General features: G+C 34.2%; 1 protein-coding gene across 2 annotated transcripts in view; it reads left to right on the top strand.

The window, feature by feature from the left end:
• Positions 1–25202, top strand: part of LOC129284112 (clustered mitochondria protein homolog) — a 52427-nt gene extending 27225 nt beyond the window's left edge. For both annotated transcript variants that reach the window (XM_064111387.1, XM_064111383.1), the window contains 22 exons: positions 268–496; positions 1014–1116; positions 1567–1779; positions 2165–2260; positions 2857–2935; positions 3426–3531; positions 3891–4342; positions 5960–6087; positions 6747–6824; positions 7189–7259; positions 10503–10575; positions 11060–11221; positions 12310–12379; positions 12771–12861; positions 14802–15040; positions 15442–15662; positions 16235–16360; positions 16909–17030; positions 17445–17538; positions 18348–18431; positions 18772–18896; positions 19499–25202. In XM_064111387.1, the coding sequence (XP_063967457.1) occupies positions 268–496; positions 1014–1116; positions 1567–1779; positions 2165–2260; positions 2857–2935; positions 3426–3531; positions 3891–4342; positions 5960–6087; positions 6747–6824; positions 7189–7259; positions 10503–10575; positions 11060–11221; positions 12310–12379; positions 12771–12861; positions 14802–15040; positions 15442–15662; positions 16235–16360; positions 16909–17030; positions 17445–17538; positions 18348–18431; positions 18772–18896; positions 19499–19661 (3125 nt within the window). In that variant the 3' untranslated portion in view covers positions 19662–25202. The remainder of the gene's footprint in view (positions 1–267; positions 497–1013; positions 1117–1566; positions 1780–2164; positions 2261–2856; positions 2936–3425; positions 3532–3890; positions 4343–5959; positions 6088–6746; positions 6825–7188; positions 7260–10502; positions 10576–11059; positions 11222–12309; positions 12380–12770; positions 12862–14801; positions 15041–15441; positions 15663–16234; positions 16361–16908; positions 17031–17444; positions 17539–18347; positions 18432–18771; positions 18897–19498) is intronic.
• Positions 25203–25957: the final 755 nt, after the last annotated feature.

The raw sequence follows: 25957 nt of genomic DNA, 5'->3' as shown, positions 1-25957 counted from the left end.
AACTGGAACTGTTGCTTCCAGCATTTAAGGAATTAATAATCGCAGGTGGTTACCAATTTATTTCACTCTGGTTGAGTGCAACTCAATGTGCTGAAATTTATTTCTGAAGGGAAAAGCACAGTTGCCAGGTGTCAATCCTCAAGCCCTTTGTATGGCAAGACGAGAGTTGGAACCATTAGATCATGATGCACTCAAAATTAAAAAAAAACAAGGTGTTGGATGATTCTTTGCAGAAACTGTAATATATCCCGTCTATTTCCATCATAGCTTATACATCAAGACTCGGCTACGAAGAGCACATCCCCGGCCAGACCAGGGACTGGAACGAAGAGATCCAGACCACGCGGGAACTAGCCCGTAAGAACCTTCCAGAGCGGCTTCTTAGAGAGAGGGCGATCTTCAAGGTCCATAGTGACTTTGTAGCGGCCGCAACAAGAGGAGCCATGGCAGTCATTGATGGCAATGTCATGGCTATTAACCCTGGTGAAGATTCTAAGTAAGTAGGACATTTTTATGTCTCGATGATATATCATTTGGCAAACATATATATATATATATATATATAATGTGGATTTGCAGAGAAAGATAGAAAACACAAGAATTATAATATAGAAAGCCAAATGGATGCCAGGAATAGGAATTTTGTAACAGATTCAAAATCAATCAATAAACCAATTGTACTTATTGGGTGATGCATTATTTTGTTTTTGATTTTATGGGAAGGCAGCCCTAGCAGTAAAGTCCTATTAAGGGCAGGGCATTTTTATCACCTTAAAACCACTTTAGGTAATAAGGAATATTTGATGGCAGCTAGGCAAGTTGAGGTGAACCCCAAGGCAATTGCCTTCATTGCCTTTGGTTATTGGAAGCCCTGTAGGAAGGTCTGATTTACCACATTTTATGCCATATTGATACAATGCTTGTCTTCAACGGGATTCTCTAGTTTGTCTGTGTAACAATCCCCTCAATATATGTAATCTGACTTACCTTCTTATCGTTTTTTTTTTTTACAGAATGCAGATGTTCATCTGGAACAATATCTTCTTCAGTCTCGGTTTTGATGTCAGGGATCATTACAAAGATTTTGGAGGGGATCATGCTGCATACGTAGCTCCTGTAAGTCATCTATATTGACTCATCTTCCTCCTCTCGACAAATCCTGGAATATAAACTTTGTAGTGAATAATTAACTGATGTTTTTTTAAATAATTTTTTATGTATTGGATAGAAAATACAAACAAATATAAATCAGCAGCATTGATCAATAAGATTGAACTAGTGAAACATAAAAAACTTTTCTTCGTCATTTGATCAAACAATGTCTAAATATGTCAATGTAAGCAATTTAGATAAGAGAGCAATTTGTCATTATTGACTTATTTATTCCTGCAATAAACATTCAAAATTGGGATGAATGTTCTTATGAATCCAGGGGTTCTCATTTTATGTATATGCAAGTTGTTCAAGGCTGAGAATGTCAATTTTTACCAGCATAGTCCGCAATATGATGAATATCTTGATTTTTTTGTTTAAAAATTCTTTATCCCTTCTTTGACCTTATTTCAGGGCAATGATCTGAAAGGTGTGAAAGCCTACAACACATATGACCTGGATGGTTTGTACACACTAGGCACTGTGGTTGTTGATTACCGTGGTTACCGCATCACGGCTCAGTCTATCATTCCTGGTATTCTAGAGAGGGAGCAGGAAGAATCCGTCATCTACGGCTCCATCGATTTCGGCAAAACGGTGGTCACCAACGATAAATACAAAGAGCTTGTAAGTGGAGAATTGCTATAAATTGCTATAATGTACAAAACTACAAATGTGTAAATGTGATTGTATCTTTGCCTCTTACTTTCATTTGGAAAATGTGATGGAAGTCTGTAAATCAATGACTGTCAATATGGATATGTGATATGGATGAATGGAATGGATGGATGAGTGAGTTAATGAATAACCAAATGAATGAGTTAATGAATTTATTACATTGATGAATGAATGAATGGATGGATAGACAGTTATATAGATTAATGAAAGGTTGAATGAATTAATGGAAAATGTCTGATTGATTCAGTGGGTAATTGAATCAATGGATGAATAATTGAAAAATACATGAATTTATCATGAAATAATTTATTCATTTTTATGTTTTTTATTTTAGCTGACCAAGACATCCCAACATCTGAAGATCTTACCTCACTATGTTATGAACCAGAAAGATGAAGAGATTGAGATCTACTCATCAATAGAATGCAAGGTAAGAATCACTCAATTTTCCATTGGCTAGTAATCCACCGAGCTTAACTTGTATTTTGTTAATCCATAAGTCATCTTTTGGGGGAAAATGACTGTTTTGGGGGTACTTTGCTATATTTCTTATGTTCACTGGAAGCTATTTCATACACAACTCTATACATGGCTTGATTATGCTCTTTTGTTACATGAGATGGCCCATTTTTTATTTTAAAAAAATAAAAGAAAAGTTCAGGCTTTATCAATTAAATTTTTTTTTAAAGTAATGTATCTTATTAACAAGGATTTCAGTCTACAAAAAAATGAGAATCAAAATGATTGAGAATTTGATTTAGTAACCCAAAACATTCCAGTCATACAGATTGTTGTGTGTAAGCCTTCCTTACAGACAGCTTGAGGAAAGATTAGATCTCCTGCAGAAGTAGTCAAGAAAACTGATTATTATCATTCCAAGACAGTTACTGATAGTTTCTAACCAAACAAGTAAACACATTGCTATTCTAAACATCAGAATGTCATTAACTATCATTTTCAATAGCTAGTACTGAATATCAGATGAGAGTTAAACGATTCATTTCTGCTTCATATTTTGTTTTGTAGGGTATCAAGGGTAATGATGGTCGTCACTATGTACTAGATCTTCTTAGAACCTTCCCTCCTGATGTCAACTTCCTGCAGAGTAAGTCATGATTTGACCTTTGACCTGAAACTTTGTAATTATGTTCCTGCGTATGCCAATAGTTTGGCATTCCTTTTTTTATGTTAAAGATTTTATTCAGTATATTAAGGATCTTTATTCATGATTTTTACGCTTTGTTACGTTAACTTTTGGTCATATGAAGTGGAATTTTGGCAAGGTTGATTGGGAGATAATTAAAATCAAACCACAAGTATTGTTATATTCACAAAATTACTGCGTTATTATAGTGAATTAATGCATCCCTCTGAGGTTAGTGTCTAAACTTTGGTGAAGAGCAAAAAAAAATTATTCGCATAAAATGTGGAAGCGTGGCCTTAAGTAATACAAAATGAAAGTTCCTGAAAAAAAGGTTATAATTTTGGTCAGATAAATACTTAAAGACCCATTTTTTATAATTATTTAAGATTGGATAATGGGTAAGCATTATGATAGCGATTGAGGACATAATTTTTTCGCTTGTGTTTGACAGTGGAGGCTGAAGACTTTGCAGAGGACATGAAGAAATCAGGATTTCCAAGGCAACACAGACATAAGTTAGCCTGTCTGAGACAAGAAGTAGTGGATGCTTTTGTAGAGTAAGTAGTCTTTTTAATGTCATGTTGATGAGGGTGGATGTTTGGGTGGTGGAGAAGGTTGTGGTGGTGCTGGTATTGATGGTGGTAGTGGATGATGATGATGATAGTTTAATAACTTTCTGTACAAATCATTAAAGATGCATGGCTTCAATCATGAAAGGCACAGCAGAAATGCTGTAACAAAATACTGTTATGTTTATGTGATACCAAGTATATTATTCTCTGATATGACATATATTTCCATGTAAATATTTTTATTTGTTTAATGTAAATTTTGATGAATAGTGGTAGCAAAATCCTTTGACATATTTTACCAAGATGAATCTCTATTACTCCCCCCTCCCTTTCGAATCATTCAGACACAGGTACATGGTCTTCATCAGACATGCGGCACTCATGCTCATGCACAACCAGCAGCCACAAGAGGGCGCTAAACTTACTGAAAATGGACAGTCCGAGGGTGAAAACCCTCAACCGAAGGAAGAGAAAGAAACAAGCTCAGACCTCAAAGAGAACAGTGAATCAAAAGACAAAATGGTGAATGGAAATCATGAAAGCAAGAAGAATAAAGAGGAGAATGAGGTGGAAGATGGAAAGGAGGATTCCAAGAAGGAAGATTCCAAGAAGGAAAATTCCAAGAAGGAAAGCAATGAATCTATAGTTGATGGAATGAAGACCAAAGGACTAGTTGATAAATGCCCTGTGCTCAAGAATATGGATTCCACAGAAGGCAATGATTTGCCCAAGGAACTGGACAGTGCTACAGAAGAAGCAGCCAAAGCATTAGCAACATCACCCAAGAAAGAAGGATGTAAGTTCATTCATTAAAAGAAAGGCATTTCAAAAATGGTCTTTGCAAAGCACAATCTTTAATATAATCATCCTTTTTTTACCAACACACATTTTTTTTAATTCTTTATTCTTTTTTTTTAGGCAATCTGTAAAATAATCATCCTTTTTTACCAACCCACATTTTTCTTCATTCTTTTATTCTTTTTTTTTCACTCCATGAACTACTCAAGCCATGATAATCTTATACTTTTACAACCTTTAATGTGAACTAGAAAACAAAAAACAAATCTATTCAGTTTGGTCCCACAAATAGGGGGTTTAAATGTAGAAGAAATAGAGTAAATCATGTAAAGAAAAAGAAATAAAAAAGAGCAAAATAGATATTAAAGGAAGATAGAATAAAGAATAAAAAATAAAGTTCAACAAATCTATTCAATTAAATGAAAGGAAGAATGGGTTACTGCTTTCTTGAGTCAATTGCTAGATTCATTTAGCCCCTTTAATGTTCCCCTGTCTTGGTTTATTCATCACCTATTAATTTTGGTTCATCTTCTCACTTGTCTGACTGATAATTGGATATTGTTTTGTGAAGTGCCTATGATATATGAATACAGGACCCTGTCTCACTAGGTTTGCTATCAATAACAAATGTCCAAAATACCTCTCTCAGCCAATCAATGTCATATGTCCAGTGGCTTTTTATAGAATATTGTAACTTGCCATTGATAACAAGGTTTGTGAAACAGGGTCTGTTATATCTGTCATCAAGCTGCTTTCATTGCTTAAAGCTTTGTCCACGGCTGAATGATTTCACATATACCTATAGGTATTGTCTGAAAACAAACCCTGTGGTGATCTTGACAGTACCAATCATTCCCTGCTGCATTGGGGTCAAGGTTGAATATGAATGGGGCTCAATACACAACACAGTGTTGAAAAGGTGTCTGGTTAATCAATCTAATTCTGGCCTCTCCAAACTGCAAACAATTTGAGTAATTCATAAAAAAAGAAAGTAACAAATGAGAATTGAAATTTCATAAAGGATGGGTTCAATGGGGGAGTGGACTGAAGTTGCACAATGCAAGGTCACAATCTTGAAATATATTATATAAAATCCTTCCTGTTGAAATACATGCTTGATTGTTTCAAAATATTTGACATCAGTCTTGCATTGTAGCAGAGGACCTAACAACCTCTTTGTTATTGAGTTCAAAGTATTTTGTTCATTCATGGCCAGTGATTGTAGATTTATTATCCAGGTCCTTTAACACTGTTTCCATTTAAAAAAAAAGATAGTTAGATCCTGTTCAAAGACAGAGACAGAACCCCATTGAGAGTCGTGACTTTTTGTGCATTTGTAATGAGAAGCAAGGAAGAGAGAAACTGTATTGCTTGCTGTGTAGGTCAAAGGAAAGTTCATACTGATGTCAAATTGATTTGAAAAGCAAAAACTATTTTAGACATATATGTATCAATGAAGATTTGGGGCAAGTCCATCGTTTGATCAAAGGATAACAGAGTTATGAATTTTCAAAGTTTTTCAATGTGTTATTAATCTGTTCCCCTATATGCTGTGTATTTTAAATGAAGATATATTTCTTCAAATATAACTACTTCACTAATTTTTTTTTTTTAGTTGATCCGAGCCATAAAGAGGTGATAGCTTTAGCTGCCCAGGCTGCTGGTTCATTGAGCAGTGCTGAGTTTGACGTTAGATTCAATCCTGATGTCTATGCTGATGGAGTCATCCATGCCCCATCTGAGGTAGGTTAGAAATCATTTGGTCCAACTCCACATAATTGTTCAAGAACACAAATGGGCACTTCCAAAAAGTAATTGTAATTTTTGTTTGTCCTACTCCAATTTGTCTTCATTCTTCTTTCACTTAATGAATTGCTCCAGTCTTGATAAGTTGAGAGCATTACAATGGAGACCCTGCAATATTGGGGATCATATTACATACTATTTTAAATTGCCAAGATATTGAATATATGATTTATTGACAATGAGAATTTATAGAAGCGTTTTGGTGAAGTGATTCTGTAGTCAGAGTGCCTTGTGTTGAATCCCACCACAGCCTGGTATCCTTTGGCAAGGTTTCAATCCACACTTCACGCATGATTGATGACCCTTCCTTGTCCTAAATGATATATCACTATGTAGATTACATAGTGCCTAAGAACATGTTGCAGCCATGGCATGCATAAAGTTTTGTGTAAAGTTGTCTGAAATGTGAATGCCTATGCAGTTTTGAAATTCCTGTTGGAATGCTCCCTATGGAGTGGAGAAAGTGCATATATTTTGTACTGGCATGCAAAAGTCTTGTGACCGGAGTTATAATATACTGTATTTGTAAAGGGCTTAGAGTATTAATCCAAATACTATGATCTTTATTTGACATAGTGGAACAATTTTTTTTACAGGCAGAGACATTAGGAAAACAAAGGAAGCTACTAAAGGATGCAGCTCGTTTCATAGTAGCAGTCCAGATTCCAACTTTTGTGAGTAATATTGAACTTCTCTATTTAGTCTCATTCTTGATATGTTTCCAATACCTTCAATGTGTGACCCATGTGTCTTTTGACGCTAATCAGATCATCACTCCTATGCATAGGCAAGAAAATGGGATGGACGGACAAGGCGAAAACAATGCCTCTGACACCACCTACAGGTGTACAGTGGACTAATGTTACAATTGTGTTCTTTTGCATCATATTCTGAAAATGTCTATACCATTTCTTTTGATTGCAGCTATTCTAATCCAGTTGATGTTTAATCCTTCTCTTATTATGATTCAAATGAACTTGATAGATGATATCACATGAATTCTGAATGTTTTTTATTTCTTTTCTCAACCTCTTTTAGGTCCAGGAATGTAAGGAGCACAGCATAGCCCCCCTTGATGGGTACACACTGGTAGAAATGCTACATCAGAGGTACGATCTTACCCCCCTTATCACTCTTTGATTATAGATTTGTGGTAGATGGGTCAATGCTCCATATCCAATAGCCCCCCTTGATGGGTACACACTGGTAGAAATGCTACATCAGAGGTACGATCTTACCCCCCTTATCACTCTTTGATTATAGATTTGTGGTAGATGGGTCAATGCTCCATATCCAATATAAATTCAAATTATAAAAATTATGCAGGGTGCGACATAAGCGCTTGCCCGATTGCCCGGGGCAAGTAAAAGTTAGAGTCGGGCAAGTGTTTTGAAGCAAAGACAAAAACTGCTTGCCCGAATCGGGCAAGCAAAATTCTCCTATGGAAATTATATTTTAGAAAGATTCCCCATATTTAACCATCAAAATATAGAAACGAAAAAGAGACAAAAAAGCAATATCATTAATTTCTTCTTTCGAATTGCAAAATTTGCGCCATTTTCTGCAATAAACACACAGCTCAGAGACGTACACACACAGAATCAATGGCAGTCTAGCATACCTAGCTAGCTAGCGCATAGTCCACGCAGCCGATGCATACGGAGTACGGTGCTGCACGAACGAAGTTTGCTCAGGAAGAAATCTCCCTCAGAACTGTCAAAATTCACATTTCTTGTCAATGAAAATTCTTGTAGTGTCCATATTTCCTAAAAATTGGTGGTAGCTCTGTCCTTTGTAAGCAGTAAAAGGAGAAATTTTCACTTCTGTTATGCTTCAAAAAGATCGGGTTTCGAATGATCGTCTGTATCGCACACACTGAAATACATTGTTTGACAGTCCCACATATGCATTTGTGTGTATGTTGATAAACGTGATTTCTTTCGTAACCATTTTTTTTAGCCAAGGAAATTGATAAATTTTCTTCTTTATTTATGACTGGATAGTTTGAGCTTTCTTCCTCTATTTTCTTTCTTTCTGCCTATCTTTCCTTCTTTTGAATCTCTCTTTATTTCTTTAAATTTCCTTCCTTCTTTTGTTCATTTTTTCTGTTACTATAGCTGTCTTTCTTTTTGTCATTCTTTTCTTTCTTCCTTCCATCCAACCTTTGTTTACCTATTTCTTTAATCCTTCCTTCATTTTCCCCTTCCTTTCATTCTTTCTTACTGTCTTCCTTCCGTCCATCCATTCTTTACCGTTTCTTCCTGTCTTTTTTCTTCCTTACTTTCTTCATCCCTTTCATTCTTTCATTTCTTTCTTTATTTCTTTCCTTCATTCCTTCCTTTCTTTTGGTCTTTCATTCTTTCTTTCTCCTTTCTTTCCTTCTTTCTTTCTTTCTTTCTTTCTGTTTTTCTTTATTTTTGTCTTTCGTTCTTTTGATCTTTCTTTTTTCCATCCATCCTTTCTTTTCTTCCTTATTTTTTCTTTCCGCCTTCCTTCATCTCTTTCCTTCATTCCTTCCTTCATTTCTTTCTGTCTTTCATTCTATCTTTTTTTCCTTCCTTCCATCTATCCTTATACCTTTACTTTCTTCCTATCTTCCTTCTTTCCTTTCTCTCGTTTTCTTTCTTTCTCTTTTCCTTCCTTCCATCAATCCTTTTCTTTTTCTCTTTTCTTCCTTTCTTTCTTTTTACCTTTTTTTCTTTCTTTTTCTTTTTTTATTCGTTCCTTTCTTCCTTCCTTTCTCTTCCCCTCAGTTTTTTTTTTTTTTTTTTTTCTTTCCTTCCTTCTTTCTTTCTTCTTTCCTTCTTTCTTTCTGATTTTCTTTTTTTTGGTCTTTTGTTCTTTTGATCTTTCTTTTTTTTCCATCCATCCTTTCTTTTCTTCCTTATTTTTTCTTTCTGCCTTCATCTCTTTCCTTCATTCCTTCCTTCATTTCATTCTGTCTTTTGTTGTATCTATCTTTTCTTTTTTTCTTTTTTTTCCTTCCTTCCATCTATCTTTATACCTTTTCTTTCTTCCTTTCTTCCTTTCCTTTCTCTCGTTTTCTTTCTTTCCCTTTTCCTTCCTTTCTGTTTACCTTTTTTCTTTCTTTTTTTCCTTTTATTAATTCCTTTCTTTCCTTCCTTTCTCTTCCTCTCATTTTTTTCTATTTTTTTTTTCTTTCTTTTTTCTTTCCCTCCTCCTCTCCCTTCTTTCTTCCTTTCTTTCTTTCTTTCCATCTTTCTCTTCCCCGCAGCCATTCTCTCTCTTTCTTTATTTATTTCTTCTTCCTTTCTATCTTTCTTCTTACTTTTTTTCTTTCATTCTCTCCCCCTTTCTTATTTTTTTTCTCTGGTTATTTTCAGTGATTTCCCCTTTTTTTATTGTGTGTCCTAGTCCCCTCCAAAATATATGGAAAATATATGAGATTAGGAAACTAATTAAAGAGCATATTTACCATATATTTTGTCATGTTCAAGATAAAAATCATTAAAAAAAAAGAAATACAACTACAAGGTACATCAGTAGTCATGTTGAAAAATTTATTTTTAAAGCCGTCAGTGGTATGGTATGTAAAACTATAAGGCTATAACTTGTTTTGAAGCAATAAAACTTTGTTTTGAAGGATTTTTTTGGGCAAGTGAAATCTATATTCGGGCAAGTATTTTCCAACTATTTGAAAATTTACTTGCCCCACTGGGCAAGTGCTTCAAAAAAGTTACGTAGCACCCTGAATTATGCAAAACAAATTATAAGTTGACCTTGCATTGGTGACTTCACTAAGTCAGAAATTTTCTCTGGTTTATTTCACATCATTAAAAAGTAATGTCAAAAGAACACTTTTCTAACTTGAAATTACTTCATTACTCTAGTAAAGTCCTATTTCTCATTACAAAGGAGAATGAAATACAAAACCAGGATGATGTGGTAAATAAAGAGGCTTTAATAGGAGGTAATAATAATTTGTGAACAAATTTTTGGCATTACTCCTGTGTTTAGTGGATGATGTGATTATGAAAACATCACTCAATAGCTCATCAAAATCAAAGTTTTTATGGAAGTAACCATCGATAATAAATCTGATTTATGGATTTCAAATAAATAAATAAAAAAGAATGCCTTGTTATGACCCTGGTCATTTTAGGGCAAGATCGGCTCCAAAAAGTGACCTTGTAAATTCACCAAATTTATCTGGAAAACTTATTTTATTTCATATCCTTCACAGATTAACTGTTTTAGGGCATATACATTCATATTATCTAGTAATGGATTAGAATATTGATAGATGCATTTAGGGGGATTTATGAAAGCTAAAGACAGGCTTCAATATGATGAATACTCTACCATTAGATTTTCTATGATTTAACTTGCAGAGGCATCAACATTCGCTACATGGGTGTTTTAGCAGAGAAGGTAGTCACCTGTGAAAACCTCTCCTACCTCTATGTGAGTATAACGAAATCCATATGCTTTGGGCAGGTAATATACAGGGGGCCGTCTTACACAGTGTTGCAATATATTCAGATCAACTTTAAACTGAGGTTGGTCTTAAATTGTGTAGTTAAAAGATGGGAAATTATATCAATCTCAAGTTTAGCGTGACCCTTGAATCTGTTACATAATGTGTACATTTAATCATAATTCAGGAAAATAAATCACAATGTGATATTCTATGAATCTAAAGTGACAGTCAATGGTTTGTGTTTGATTTTAAGTAGTTAGGTGTAATCACAAGTTTATTCAACAGGCAGGCCAATGTTATGTTAATGTTATTCATTTGTATTTTGTAATGAGAGACAAGCTGAAACAGAATACTTTTATTTAGTAGTAGGGCTGAAAGTGTTAAGCCAAAAATTTACAGTTAAACCAACAATTTATATAACTTTTTATTATTGAATAAAGATGGATAATACTTCACATTCCTTCACAGCGTATTATTATCACTGAGTTGATATGTCGGTCAGTGAAGCATGTTTTCAAAGCATTCATGCAAGGCATCCCGATGACGAGCCTATCTGCTGCCATCAGTCATTTCCTCAATTGTTTCTTGTCATCCCTACCAAACCCACTTCCACCGAAAGGAGATGATGAGGTAAGAAACTGAACCTCTTATGGGGCATTTTCTTTCCTGTTTATGTAGTTCATTCCCAGGTTGTAGGTAATATTTCCCTCTTCCAGTATTCAATGTTAAAATATTCTTCCATTTCACATCTAGTCAATAACAATGTGTATTGAATCACAAAGTCATTGTTAAAGATTTTATAGTATAATTCTTCTAGCCTTTATTATTTTTATTCATCTGCATGGTTCATGAACTTTTTCAGGACTTATGATATACTATTTTTAAGATTGATTTACCGTCTATATACACATACCTTTGGGTTCCTTTTTTTCCTCCACCTCACCTCTCTTGTACCCAACCAATAATCCATGTATATCCAGGTCCTATGAAATACAGCAAAGATGCTGGTTTATTCATTAGCTTAGTGGTTACTAATAATGATTCCATCAAAATTTTACCCGAAAAACATCCCACATTAGGTTCAAAGGCAGTTTTATATTGAAAATTGAGCCAAATTCGCCACGCCCACAAAAAATTCAGCCCAATTTGGTTTTCGTCAGGGGAAGAATCTGTTGAGTGTTGCTGACGTTTGGAGCGTGAAGTGCCTATTGTGGTTGCACGTGTGAATTCAAAGTAAATAAATTGAATTGCTGGAATAATATTCAGAACCTGAATCTTCAAAGTCTGAAGAATATCAGACGCAGCTTATGACGATGCTGCAGCCATGATCAAAACCTCATAAATATCTTTAAAAATCCGTTAAGGATGAGCTCGGTCGAAACAGCAACTACACGAGAAACATGTGCAATAACTAGGGGGTCCGGCTGCATAGCTGAGAAATCTTTCTTTTGATGACGTCACAATGATTGACAGGTCGATCGACCAACTTTTTCGAAAATTTTAGTGGGCGTTCCTGTTGAAGTTCGTCCCATGAAATACCCAAAACACCGGTTCGTCATACACAGTCACCGATGGCAAATTCGTATTTTTCAAGTAAAACTACCCAAGAATAGATATATATCCAAAATAAGATGGTTTTTGTGTCATAGGACCTTTAAGACCCCAAAACATGTTTAATCAAGACCATTCCTTATCACTTTTCATTTTGTTGACTGTAGTTGAGTAATGGTCATCACAAGAAGAAGAAGAATAAGAAGAGGATACGATATGTTCTTTCACTTGGACAAGGTATGTACTATCACAGCAATATAGATTATACAGATAGTTCAAAGTCATTTCCAAGAAAAACAAGGTATTGAATTTTCTTTTTATCTAATTAATTTTAATGGTTTATCCCTAAAAAATTTAGTTTTTTTAATATCTGAAAAGATGGGGGTATGGAAAATATGCATAATTTCAAAGCCATGAACACGACATAGTATATTTGGTCTAAAAAATAAATTATTAAAAAATTGGTAACTTTCATATAATAAACAGTTTGATGTAGTGAAGTTGTCCTTTGGAAGATTTTGGAAGTGGATACATATGCTAACCAATAGTTAATTTTGATTTTCTTTATTTGTGTGTAAGTTCCTACTCGTTTTTCATTAATCATTTATGTGTTTTCTTTATGAAATAGAAAACACATCATGGAGTAGTCTCACCCCCTCAGACCTGTGGAGCAGTATCAAGGTTGAATGCAAGGAATACTTCCATTATAAGGTTAAATGGTAAGCAGGATACTTATTTCTTTTGAAGGGTAATCAAACTCCATGTAGCTCTTGCCTACAGTGAATACACTGTCATGAGGCTATGTGCAGTAAGGTAGTCTTGATACATATACCCTTTCACAAATATTTTGAAATATATTATGAATTTTAGTTTGAATATTGGATATTAATTTGATCTTTATTGAAAATCCAGGAATGCTTGGAAGTACACTGAGATTATTTTTATTCTTTGTAAATGTTGTGGTATAATATTGATTTTTTAAAGAGAAGCGGAAATTACATCTATTATCTTTTTGGTAGGTATATATATTAAGATTATATGGAAATCCATGAACACTCTTTTTAGTATTGTGTCTTGAGTTGGTTCAAAGTAGCTGTGGTATATTATGGTTGATTTGAGGTCATGAAAACAAGTTACATCTAAGATTGGTTTTCAAGATGGTTATCCCTCTGATATTGATTACCTGCTATCAACTAGTCTTATACAGAGGGTATTTGCACAGTGATCTAGTTATTTCTGTTGCATTGGCAATTGGTACAATTACATCTAAGATGTGTTTTTAAGATGGCCTAGCAATTGTTTTCAATGTTCTGATATTGAATACAGTGTATTTTCCTATCAACTAGTTTAATATTGAATGTTTGTACACACAGTAATCTTCTTGTGTCTGTTACATTGCCAATTCATTGTGTGTAATAATAAGCTTGAAGTTAAATCAACATTTGTTAAATGACTGCACCACAACATGCACTGGAAATGGTCTTGATTCTCCTCTTTCCTATGACAAGGCTCCACATTAACTTTTTTTGGTGGTGGCCCGTTCGGGCCACCAAAATCTTTGAATAATTTTTTTTGGTGGCCCGATATTAAAGTTTGGTGGCCCGAAAAATATAAAGAAAAACATTAAAAATGAATAAATGGGTATAAATGGTTTAACCACTGTAAAAAAAAATGAAAGAAAATAAAACAGCAAAAAAAAGTGTGAGAAAATTCCTTCCCTAAATTTGCCAAAATGTTGGAAAAATTCACATTTCATATTAATGAAATGCCTTCCCAAAGTGTTTTCTTTCTCAAGAGTTGTTTAAGAAATCATTTATAAACAAGAAAGAAAGTAACTGTCTGTTTATTTTTGGCTAGAAAAGACCGGAAAGACACAGCTTCGAAAGAAACCAAGTAAAAACATACAAATGCACATGTGGGACTGTGATGTACTCACCTATGTGTTTTTATGTATATCATTTTCATTTGGAAATCGGTCTTTTTGAGTCAAAAGAAAGGTCATGATTCCTCTTTTTAATGCTTGCAAATAATCAGGATACACCAGATTTTAGCAAAAAGGTCTGTAGAAGGGCATTTCATTGGTGTAAAATGTGACTTTGACTTGGATTTTCATAGTTCTGTGGAAGATTTCTTAGCAGCAACATTTCGTATCGCAGCTCCCTGAGTCTGAGTAAGCAGCTAACGCACAGCTGCTTCAAGCATGCAAAGCTCACGCCAGCCGGCCGGCGCAGCCGGCTGGATAAAAGCTACTTAATGCTATAGCGGTAGGTCAACTTTGTGTGTGTGTTTGTGTGTAGATCAACAAAAAGGGCGCACGACGAACTGGCTTGCAATTTGAATTGTAGAAAGTTGATAAATGCGTGCAAAATGGGGAGAAAAATTGCGCTATTCTGAAAATTATTGGTTGCCCGATTCGGGCCACCATAACTTAATATTTTTTCATTAATGGTTGCCCGAGGTGATGTCGAGCCTTGCCTATGATATTCCATATGTAATTGCTAATTACCAGGATTAAGAGAAACTATATAAATTTAGACACAACCTCCGTGGGTTAATAAATTACTAGTGGATTGTGGTGCTGCAATGGGGTTTGAACCCTATGGTTTGGGATCCAAGGAATTGTCAATTGAACCACAGCATCTCTTGTTTTATCCTACAGTGAAAGCATAGACTCCGTCACAGAGCGTTACAACCTTCAGAAGATGACCCTTCTCAGGGAGTTCTGCTCCAAGCTTGGTGTCCAGCTACTCTTGAGAGATTACGAACTGGACTCCAAAAACAAGCCGCCCTTCAATGAGAATGACATCCTAAACATGTTCCCAAAGGTCAAACACATCAATCCTACCGCATCGGACGCCTATCACTTCTTCCAGAGTGGACAGACCAAGATACAGCAAGGTAGGTTGCTGGAAAAATGGCCGTGTAAAGGGTGACATGACATGTGCTCCTGCGACATTTGCTTAGGTCTTTGTTTTGTGTAAGATGTAGGGTTGCAATAGGGTTTTATGTTGGGTTTACGGTAGGGTATAGAGTTTAGTCCAGGGTTGAAGTTGGTCATTTGAACAGTGTGGAATTTATAATGGAGCAATTGACGCCAGAGCAAATGTTATGGAACCTTGTCAAGAACACATGAAGTTTCAGTAAAGATTGAATATAGGTTCTCGATTTTCTTATAAATACGTATTGATATACTGGTAAGTGAGCAATCTGAATATTCATGTCCTACATTTTATGAGATTTAGCATTGTGTCATGTCTCAACAAGGCTCAATTTGCATTCTTGATTCCTTTTCTCACCAGGCTGCTTCCGTGAAGGCTTTGAGCTGATCAGCGAAGCTCTGAACCTCTTCAACAATGTATATGGACCTATGCACCCAGAGATTGCAGCCTGCATGCGAACCTTGGCCAGACTACACTACCTGATGGGTGAGCAGAGTGAAGCCATTGAGATGCAACACAAGGCAGTCATGATGAGCGAGAGGTGTAACGGTCTTGATCATCCAAACACCATCACAGAATATGTGAGTTATTGTCATGTTTTTCTTTTCTCCATGTTCACTGCCTAAGGGATTGGGTTGGGTTTCATAAAACTAAGTTATGTACAGTTTTTCACATGTCTTATGGCCTTTTCTTGCGCAAGATTAGTGCTCAATTTAAAAATTCAAAATTTCTTGTTGAAATAACAAGCATTAGAATGTAAATATTGTTTATCAAAATTTCATGAGAATTGCAAGGAACATTTGTGGTATGCATGTAGCACAAGAAACGGTCACTATTTGTATATAAAAATTTGCATAATTTACTAATAGCTTTCTGAAATGCCCCCCTGTCACATTGAATCCATTCTAGGTCTCCATTTCTTAAATCATATCTTATCATTTACACAGTAATTGTATAAAAACTGTTCTGTTCAGTCTATTATGGTTACCAAGACATGTATTTTTTATGCGAACAGCCACTGTGGAGTAATATACAGGTACTCTTCTTTTACATTGAACCCTGTAGGATGAGATAATTTGCTGTTTATAAAAACAGTCCCTTGAATTTGATTGTAAAAATTCAAACCATGAGGCATGTTTTCTTTTCTGTACAGATGCATCTGGCCCTCTACAGGTTTGCAGCGGGCCAGGCAGTGAGCGCCCTCAAGCTGATGTACAGGGCTCGTTATCTAACGCTTCTTATCCACGGCGAGGATCATCCTGAAATGGCTCTCTTCGATGTGAGTTTAATCAGAATATACTCTTATCAAACCAAAGAATTTTTAAAACAAACACAAATCTAATATTGAAATGTGCTTGTGTGCTGTAAAGACTGTAATGATATATAAATACAAATCATTTGGAAGTGGATGGGAGTGATAGATAATAATGTGGTATGCTCTTAACAAGAAAAGAATGTCTTTTGTCTTGCAATTATCTGGTTTTTTCCCCTGTGAATCATTCAATGGCACATTCTGCTGTGAAATTAAATTTTCAAGATGTAAATTTCAAATTTCTAAATGTATTTTGAGAACTTCTGTATCTCATTGCCATGTGTATACATAAATTCTTTTAACATATTTATTTAGATTTGGTTGGATAGAAAGGAATACTGCTTGATGATTGGTAACCCCAGTCAGTGTGTTGCACGTACAACAACAACTGCACAGAGCTGAAGGAACAGCCTTTCCTTTCATGCGTTTATTTGTCTTTGGTCCCAACACTGCTTTTCCTTGTCAGTTATCTACATACGTTACATATTTCTTATTTTTAATGAATATTTTTGCAGAGTAATATTGGTCTAGTTCTTCATGGTGTTAATCAGTTTGAGCTGGCTCTCAAGTTTCTAGAGAAGGCATTGGAGACAAACATCAAGTACTTTGGAGCTAAGAGTCTAAAGGCAGCACACAGGTAAGAAACTTATTTCATTAGGGTTTCTCCGTTTATTTAAGATAATGTTTTTACTTTGCTTTAAAGCTAATACATTTTCATGCTTAATAACTGAGTTTTACCAATTCTGTTTGGAATATTTTCAGTTAGGAGCAAATAACTTTCCTCTTTTATTTTCAATTTAATAGAAGACAGATATTATGCCAAAAACATAGATAAAAAAAAATTCTTGCATGAAGATATTAGGTTTGAAATTCTGTCTGTGAGATGTTCTTATTTGCAATATACTTAAGAAACAAATTTTCCGCCAAGACATTTCAGGTCTTAGTACACCAATTTAATTCATACATCTGAATTCCAAAGATTCTGTTAGCATCCTTATTGATTTTAATAGTGTTTGAGATATATTTCCTCATTTCAATTTTGCCCTAACAGATACCACCTTGTTGCAAGAACGCATTCGTGCTGTGGTGATTTCCGCTCAGCATTACGAAATGAGAAGGATGCATACACTATCTATCGCGAACAGGTTAGAATTATTTGTTGAAATCATTTATTGCACAAGATTAGGGGGAACCTTTACAGGGAGCCTTCTGGAGAATTCCACCTTTTGAAACTCTTTTAGAGAATCCCAGGGGGTGGGGGAAGGGGGGTAACATTTTGAGGAAACTTGGAAATTAGTTCTTCTATACTTGAATCTCAATGGCCATAATTCTGAGCTCTATGGGGAATTATAGAATAGGTATCATGCATAAGTAATTACTGGATGCATGACCAGCCATGCATCCAGTAATTACTTATGCATAACAAATTTACCAGATGCATGGCACGCCATGCGTCGGTAATTACTTATGCATGGTTGTAAAAAATTGATTTTTAGCCAAAATATTCCACCATTCTATATAACAAAATGATACACAGGTTTGTTTGTGCATTGGTAGGACTAGTGAGCATGCGGTAACTATGGAAACTAGTCTAGACCAACAAAGCGCATAACAGTTCCATAGTTCCCTTATGCTCACAAAACCTACCGATGCACTCACATCTATGTATCATCTGTATACTGAAAATACCTACAATTTTTTAATATTTTTTTTAAATCTTTACTGTTTTTTTTTTCCAATGCTTGATTTGTGTAGAAAAATACTTGAGTTGTTGTTTGAAGAAAAAAAGTGAATGAATTCATCACAAAATGTGATAAAAAAACATTTACTGTGAGATATTTGTGTCACAATTGGGTGTCCACAGACCACAACTTAATACCAGAGTTTAATTTAAACCAGAGTTCAGAATACAGGCCTGAATCTTTACCTCCTCATTTCTTTTGATCTCCTCTAGTTTGGTGATAATCATGAGAAGACAAAGGAGAGTTCAGAATGTCTGAGTTACCTCACACAACAAGCCGTTACTCTTCAAAAAACAGTAAGTGTACTTCTATTTGTTTAGAAAAAATTGCAAGGTGTGATGGCCATTACTGGGGTGGATGGGGGGGGGGGGCTTTCAAAATTAGAACAGAGCATATTATCCAATAAATCAGATGTGTTGCTATGTCACTGCAAACTCAATCTTTTAATTAGTTATCCGGAATATGTCTTTTTTTATTAATCCTTAACCCTCAAGGTTTAAATCGAAAAACATACATAGAAAGTCGATTGTCATATGTACTCATAAGATTAATAAGATCTAATATTCTGAGTACATATTCTTAAAATGAATTATCTAAAATAGTTTAAGTAATTGAATCCTTACTTTTTCGTTTCAGATGAATGAGATCAAACGAGGTGGTCCTAAGGCAGCACTACGTCCTATTCCTATCAGTCATCCATCCATGAGCAGTGTGCTTGAAACCCTCAATATGATCAATGGAATATTCCTTATTCCAGTCAGGTAATAGTTGTACTATCACTCATCCCAGCAGGTAATTTAGGTAATAGTTGTACTAACGCTCATCCCAGCAGTTAATAGTTGTATATCACTTATCCCAGCAGATAATAGTTGTTCTATCATTCTTCCCAGCTGGTGATAGTACCTTCACTGGTCTTGAGTCACTTCGACTAATAGCAGTTGGTCTAATGACCATTTTTTTGTCTGACCATTTGGTCTATTACCTATTTAAGTGATTGGATAGATTAAGTTATGTTCCAAGAAAAATATGTGAAACGTACAGTCATGATTTTTGGATGCATTGTCTGCTGAACTCTGTAATTCCCACAAGCTTTTTTGAAGGGACCACCCAGTCTCCCTGATGCAACAAATTAATGGTTTCAAGCAAATACTTGCCAGAGACTCACTCAGTATTTTTTATTTCAAACTACTTATTGATATGAATTCACACATTATTTGTTTAAAGCTTCATGCAAAACAAGTCAGAAAGTCAAATAAAATTTCTTAGTTTATTCTACATCCATTATCATTCATTCATGTTTGCGATGTATCAATTTGTATTTCAAAGAAAATAATAATACAATTTCTTACTTTATTGCCCACAGCATCAGAGGTATTCAGAAAGCAACTGTCACAGAAGCGCAGCCTGAGAACAAAGAAGAAGTCACAGTGACCAACCCCACCGAGAAAGTGGAAGATCCCGCCAGCCCGCCCCCAGAGTCCCAGCCAGCAGACGCATCACCTGCTCCTCAGGAAGTGGCAAGATAACAATACGAGGGATCCTAGAGTCTATGATACTCCTAGATAGTCATAGTTTATATCAGAGTATACATATATGTAGACAAACCTGTATTTTACAGATATGTTGAATTTATATGTGATGAATTTTGTTATCCTCAGATTCCTCATTAAGGTTTGAATGATGTAGAATTACATTTTCTTGCACATAAATTAAAATTTTGTTTTATGCCTGATGAGGCCAAGTTTTTGCTAAGTGGTTTATACAAAATGATTGTCAATTATGTTTTGACAAATTTCACTGCACTTGATTACATTATTTTTCAGGGGAGCGTTTCATCAATATTTACATCCGACAAGTTGTCAGATCTGACACCTTTCCATGATTTTGATTGGCTGAGAGGCACTGTTCCTATGGTAACTGTCGGATAAAATGGGACTTGTCGGACAAAACGTCCGACAAGTCATTTCATGAAATGCCCCCCAGGTACGTGTTATATTTGTGGAAGGTTACTTTTTTGTTGAGAAGGTGTGCAGAACTTAAGATGCAAGATATAAATTTTACTTTTAGAGGTTTATACATGCATTGTATGGTGGTCAATTTGCAATTACACACCAATCAGGGTTAGATTTTTAACAAAAAATTAATCAGTGTAATTCTGATTTTAAAAAACACTTCCCATCAGCATATTTATTTGATTTTTGTTTTCATCATTGATACTTCAACAACAAATAGATTCTTATTGTATGCCCTATCTTTGAACATGCACTTTTATTTTGATTAGTTGTTTTAATCAGAACAACAGTTGATAAATCTTATTGGTTGATTTTTTAGTTTGGTTAAGCCTTGTACATCATTATTTTGAAGTTAATTTGTTTTAGCAGTGTCACATTGTAACAGAAACCATTTAATATTTAATTAATTCAGTTGATCACAATCAACTTATCATTAACATTTGAATATGTTTACTTAAAAATAAAAGTGAAACAGACTTGTGTATTGGTTTTGTATATGGTCAATTCAGTTTGGTTATATTATGGTGCTTTAATATTTTTGTCAATTAATTCTGCTGTAAATTGTTTATTTTCAAATTCTTGTCCCCTGTTGTGTAGGATGAAATCATTTTGGTTTATTGGATTAAGAGTGACTTCTTATGTCAACCTTATTGTGTACGATTCAAGTTTTCTAATACCCAATTTCACAAGTAAGCATTAATGCTAGAAACAAACCAGCCAGTGGAGGCTGCAATATAAAGCCATTCATAAAGTACAAATGACAAAATAAACAAAAACTATGAAGTTCCTAAACAACAACCCATCATGTCTCCTGGCAGTTAAATAAAATATCCAATGTTGAACAACATTTCAATCTTTTAACTTTTTTTATGTTAATAACCTGACTTCATAGGAACTTCATATTGTAATATGGGAACTTCAATTTACGATATAACATCAATGTATTTTAGGTAGTCATTTTCATTCTAGCTGGCATAGTAGTTGAATATTCTAAGCACCACCTCTCCCACTACTGCATACCTGCCAACCATTCCGATTTTGGCGGAATTATACCGATTTTTCGACCTCCATTCCGATCAATGAGTCTAGTATTCTGAGAAAGCAAGTCAAGATTTATATTTAAAAAGTTCATTGATTGATAAGGAGTTAGTAAGCGTTCTTTCTTGTCTTGCTAATCCATGTTGAATAATAGTTTAATTCACATGTAGTGGTGATGGATAACTCATGATTCTGTATTCATTATAGCATTTCAATTTAAACCAATATCAATGCATATGTGGAATATCTCTCTGTTTGTTCTCTATCAATTTTTATTTGAAAGTTGGTAAAATTAGGAGGTAAAATTTCTCTTACTGAAATTGAATGCTTTGTCAAGAATGTGATACACTAGCTTTGTATTCCAATAAGTTTTGTGTAGACTTCTATCTCACTTCATAGCAAAATCCATGTTATTTGTGAAATATATGATATACAGTGTACTTTTTTGTTGGTAGTGTCCTCTTATTTCTGAGTTTTAGTTTATTGATGTAGGGGAGATATATAATGCTCCTTGCCATTGTAAGAGCAATAAATATTGTGTGAGTACACCCAAGTCTTCCATATTAAACCAAAATCCTTGAGGGCAGCCGTTTCTTGAAAAGGTCAGAGTTCATGGGTGTCTCGATGAATCGTGTTCATTGTTTTGCACATGATCCTCTGTGACCACCAAGAGGTTACACTTTAAACAGTTTCTAGAAACGGACCCACTTTAAAATACCTATAGATATATTATATATCCATGTTTGTGCATATCATACGACACTGGTATTGGTATTTTGAATATGTTTGGATGTGTATGTAAGAGTGTATATTTTGGCACAGTGGAAATCATTATGTAATAATTACATTATTTGATAAAGATTGTTGAAACCAATTTTAATCAATATATGATTGTCTTTGAGAGTATTGTTTTGATGAGTGATGTGTGTAAGGTTTTTACAAGAGTAAATGAAAATAATAATTTGATTGTAAGTGATGTATTTGCCATAATCTTAAATGTTTTGTATTCTTTCAGATGTAGACTGATATAAAATGTGTGTATAGTAAGGTTTTACTTACATTAATTTGAATTTGATTTCAAAATTAAACTTTTTGTTGTCGGGGTTCAGCATCAAGAATTTTTTAATATTTTGGGATTTAATCCTTGGTTGATTATCCTCTTTTCTCTCACACTATGTGTATGGGCAATATATTTAACAAAATGGGATCTCTAACATTATTTGAACTTAATGTGCATTATAGAATCAAATATGTGACCAATATTTATGCAAAATTTCAAACTTTGGCATTATTCATGAACTTAAATGTGCAGAAAATAGACGTATCTAATATTCATATTCTGTGATGGACAACTAATTACTAGTACCTAGTAACTGAAGGAACGGGGGGAGGGGTCAATCTTGGCCCTTTGCGATGGAGGTTTTATCATTGTTTCCGTACTGTCATGAGGAGTTGCAGCCTGCTATTACATATGCAAAAGTGCACCTCGGTGTGATTTTTTGTTTAACTTGAATTTATCTTTGTGGAACATCCACTAGGCTATCAAAAGTATTGCTTCAGTTGTAATGTATTGAAAGAATATTTGACTAGAATATATTGAATATGTCCACCAAGATAATCTTTCTAATCTCTATTGTATTTTGGTGATGCATCTAGTCCCGTTAATTGGTATTGATGTATGTTTGAAGCTGATTAAAGTTGTCATCATTATCACATATCTTTTATCATTTTTTCTATTTCTGTTATGTGTTATTTTGTTTGAACTGTTTGCAAGATGTTCATCATTATTCAAGTTTTTGTTTTTCTTTCCACCTCATATAGAGTGAGTGAGTGTCCTTTCATTTGATTATGTAATAGAAATGTAATAGCGAGGTGATTGTTTCCTGTCTCGCATAGACATGAATGACACATAAAGGGAGATAACTAAATTGGATATGTTAAAATACTGAGACATCGTAATGCAGATTTGGTATTTTTGTTTAATTTTTACTTAAAACTGCTGTCACACTCGATGAACAATGTTGGATTTCCTTTCAAAATTGGGACCAAATGTTGCTTGCCATTAATTAAGTCGGCAACTAGGCATAGTGTAATATTCAATATGCCATTTACATGATGTGCAAGAAGTACTCTGTACTACATTCTTCAAATGAATTTCTATTCTCTTCAATATTCATTAAGCTCACTCATGACATAAAAAAAAAAAAATCTTGATACGCGAGACAAATATTAAGCTTGCACTAACAACTTTCTTCTTCCTCTAGAACAGTCTGAAAATGTCAGATAGATTGTCACTTATTGTCAGTTTTTCACAAAAATACTCCCTCCAGTTTTAGCTTGTGTTAGAGGATCATACATCGATTCATCTGTAACACCTGGTATTAAGTGAAGAAAGGAGGGAAATTAATATGTATTATGTCACTAATGATATTCGAATAGCAGTACATGTGTATTGTCTTCTTTAAATTACAGGTGAAGAATCAACTAATGACAGTAAATATAAATTTGGATGATTTAGCAGAGCAAAGTTGAATTCAATTTGATAGCATTAAAGATGTAAATTTTAGGAAAATAAATGTATCCCGAAATTGTTATTGTGAAATTGAAATTGAGCATTCATATATTTATGAGGAAATGTTTATTTAGCTGCTGGGTTATGAGCAGTGTGGTGAACAACAAACGAGTTATACATTATTATAGGGATAGTAAATTTCACAGATGTACACTTTGTTAATGAATGTGATTGTACTTTTCAGAAAATTAATAAAAATTTTATTATCTGATATTTGAGTAATTATTGTCAAATTTTAAGGTATTTCAATCCTTTGTACACCTAACAGATATTAAAAGAATAATTTCTAATGGCTAATCTTATGTTATATCTTAAAAACTTTTTACATATGCTCTGCAATTGAAAATGAACATTTTGTCAAGTTCTGGCTCTAATGTGGAGAAAGCAGTTTATCCATAAGACTCCCTTTTTTAACAATCTTTTCATTTTTCATCAGATTTCTGATTTTTTGATGATATAAATTCTACCTTGGGCACTAAAATTTAAGCTGACTCACAACTCCTTTGTCTGCTAACTGCATGCTAGACAATTCGTTGACAACTGAATTCTGCTACTCTTTATAGGCTTTCTACACTTGGTTTCAGTAGACAATTTAAAATGTTTTAAGAAACATCTTTTCAGTAATATTCACTGACAAATTAAGGATCTCAAGAGCTTCCTACAAGCAATCTGTGAAAATTGCTCACTATTTATTCCATGAAGCATTCCCTTGGTAAAACAGTCTGAGTATAAAAACCTTTTGGGGAACTTCCTACGTTAATAACAACCAGAGGATCAAACTTCCTCAATATGTTAAGCCTGAATAGGCCCCTTTACATTTGTCAACTCTTCGGTGTAACAGTAAAGGGGTGTTGCAAGGAAATATTTGCAATCAATAGCAAATTTACAAGTGATTTGATCAATTTTAACTAAGCAAATCAATTTACCCTTTCTGATACAAGAATCAGATCATCAATCAATCACAAATTTTTACTATGAAATGCATAATTTTTCAATTGATTTTAGGACCTAAAACTGTCATGCAATCAATTGCATGTTTCCTGCAACACCCCGTAAGAGATTGTAATCGAATGTAAATTTTTGCACACTTCCTTATTTCATTCTTAAAATGAAAAGTAAGTCCAATCCCTCGGTATAAAAAAGTTTAAATGAGGGTATGAATCTGTGAAAGTGTAATTGGCCTTTAATGTGGAGTAAAAAAAAATTGGAAATTATCTTGTATACATCCATGCATTTATAACAGTATTGAATCAGCATACCATAAATCAATTGGTTAACCATTATACATGTCTTCTGTTAAAATTGCTTATTCTCTATAATTTGAATATGTAGGATGATTATGGTTGTCTAATACTACTGAGCAGAATGGATGTTTTATGTGAATAGAATTATGATTTTGATGTTTATTAAAAGGTTTGCAATAAATTTTGATTGTGAAGGCCTGACATTTTGAATATTTCTGTATTCTTGTGTGTTAAAGCAGTGGTTTGCTCCTATATAGTTACATGGGAATCAACTCAAATGAAAAGCGGTTTTAAATCTGAGAAATGTGAAAGTTTGAACAAAATCAGATGGATAAGGGTATTTTTTTATTTTTTATTACAGTCCAATGAAAATATACTTCTGAGTACCCGGTAGGCCATTAATTCCTGATAATGAGCAAGTTGTCCCTGCCACTTTTCAGATGTTTACATAGTTGTAGTGATTTTACTTATGAAACTTTTTCCCTTCCTGGTCCAATTTGTCTCAAAATTTTCACTTTTTTTCTACTTTCTTATAATAATTTCATTAACACCCTCTAGTCTAAAGATTATCCAGGGGTAAGGGTGGATGATGAATCTTCCTTGTGGAAAAGGTTTCAAAGATGAAAAACAATCTCATTTCCATCTTGGGAATAAATTTGATAGCCCATAATTGATATAAATAAATCAGTTCAGATAATAAATTAAACTAAAATCAGAAGTACATGCACAATGAACATTTAAAAAAAAAAGAGAGATTGTTTTTTACAATAGACTGATAACTGATATTTGAAATATTCATACATAAATGCAGCGCATACACAATGTACCATAAAACATTGTGTCTGATCTTGACAATGACAGTAAAAGTAACCTGCATTTGATTATAGATCACTTTCATTGGTTAAACATTCTACTCAATACTCAAACATGCTGTACATGTACTACCTTGTACTACC

Source organism: Lytechinus pictus, chromosome 2, assembly GCF_037042905.1.
Source record: "Lytechinus pictus isolate F3 Inbred chromosome 2, Lp3.0, whole genome shotgun sequence".
NCBI lineage: Eukaryota > Metazoa > Echinodermata > Echinoidea > Temnopleuroida > Toxopneustidae > Lytechinus > Lytechinus pictus.
The sequence above is the reverse complement of the archived record's forward strand: the minus strand, read 5'-3'. Positions and strand labels throughout refer to the sequence as shown.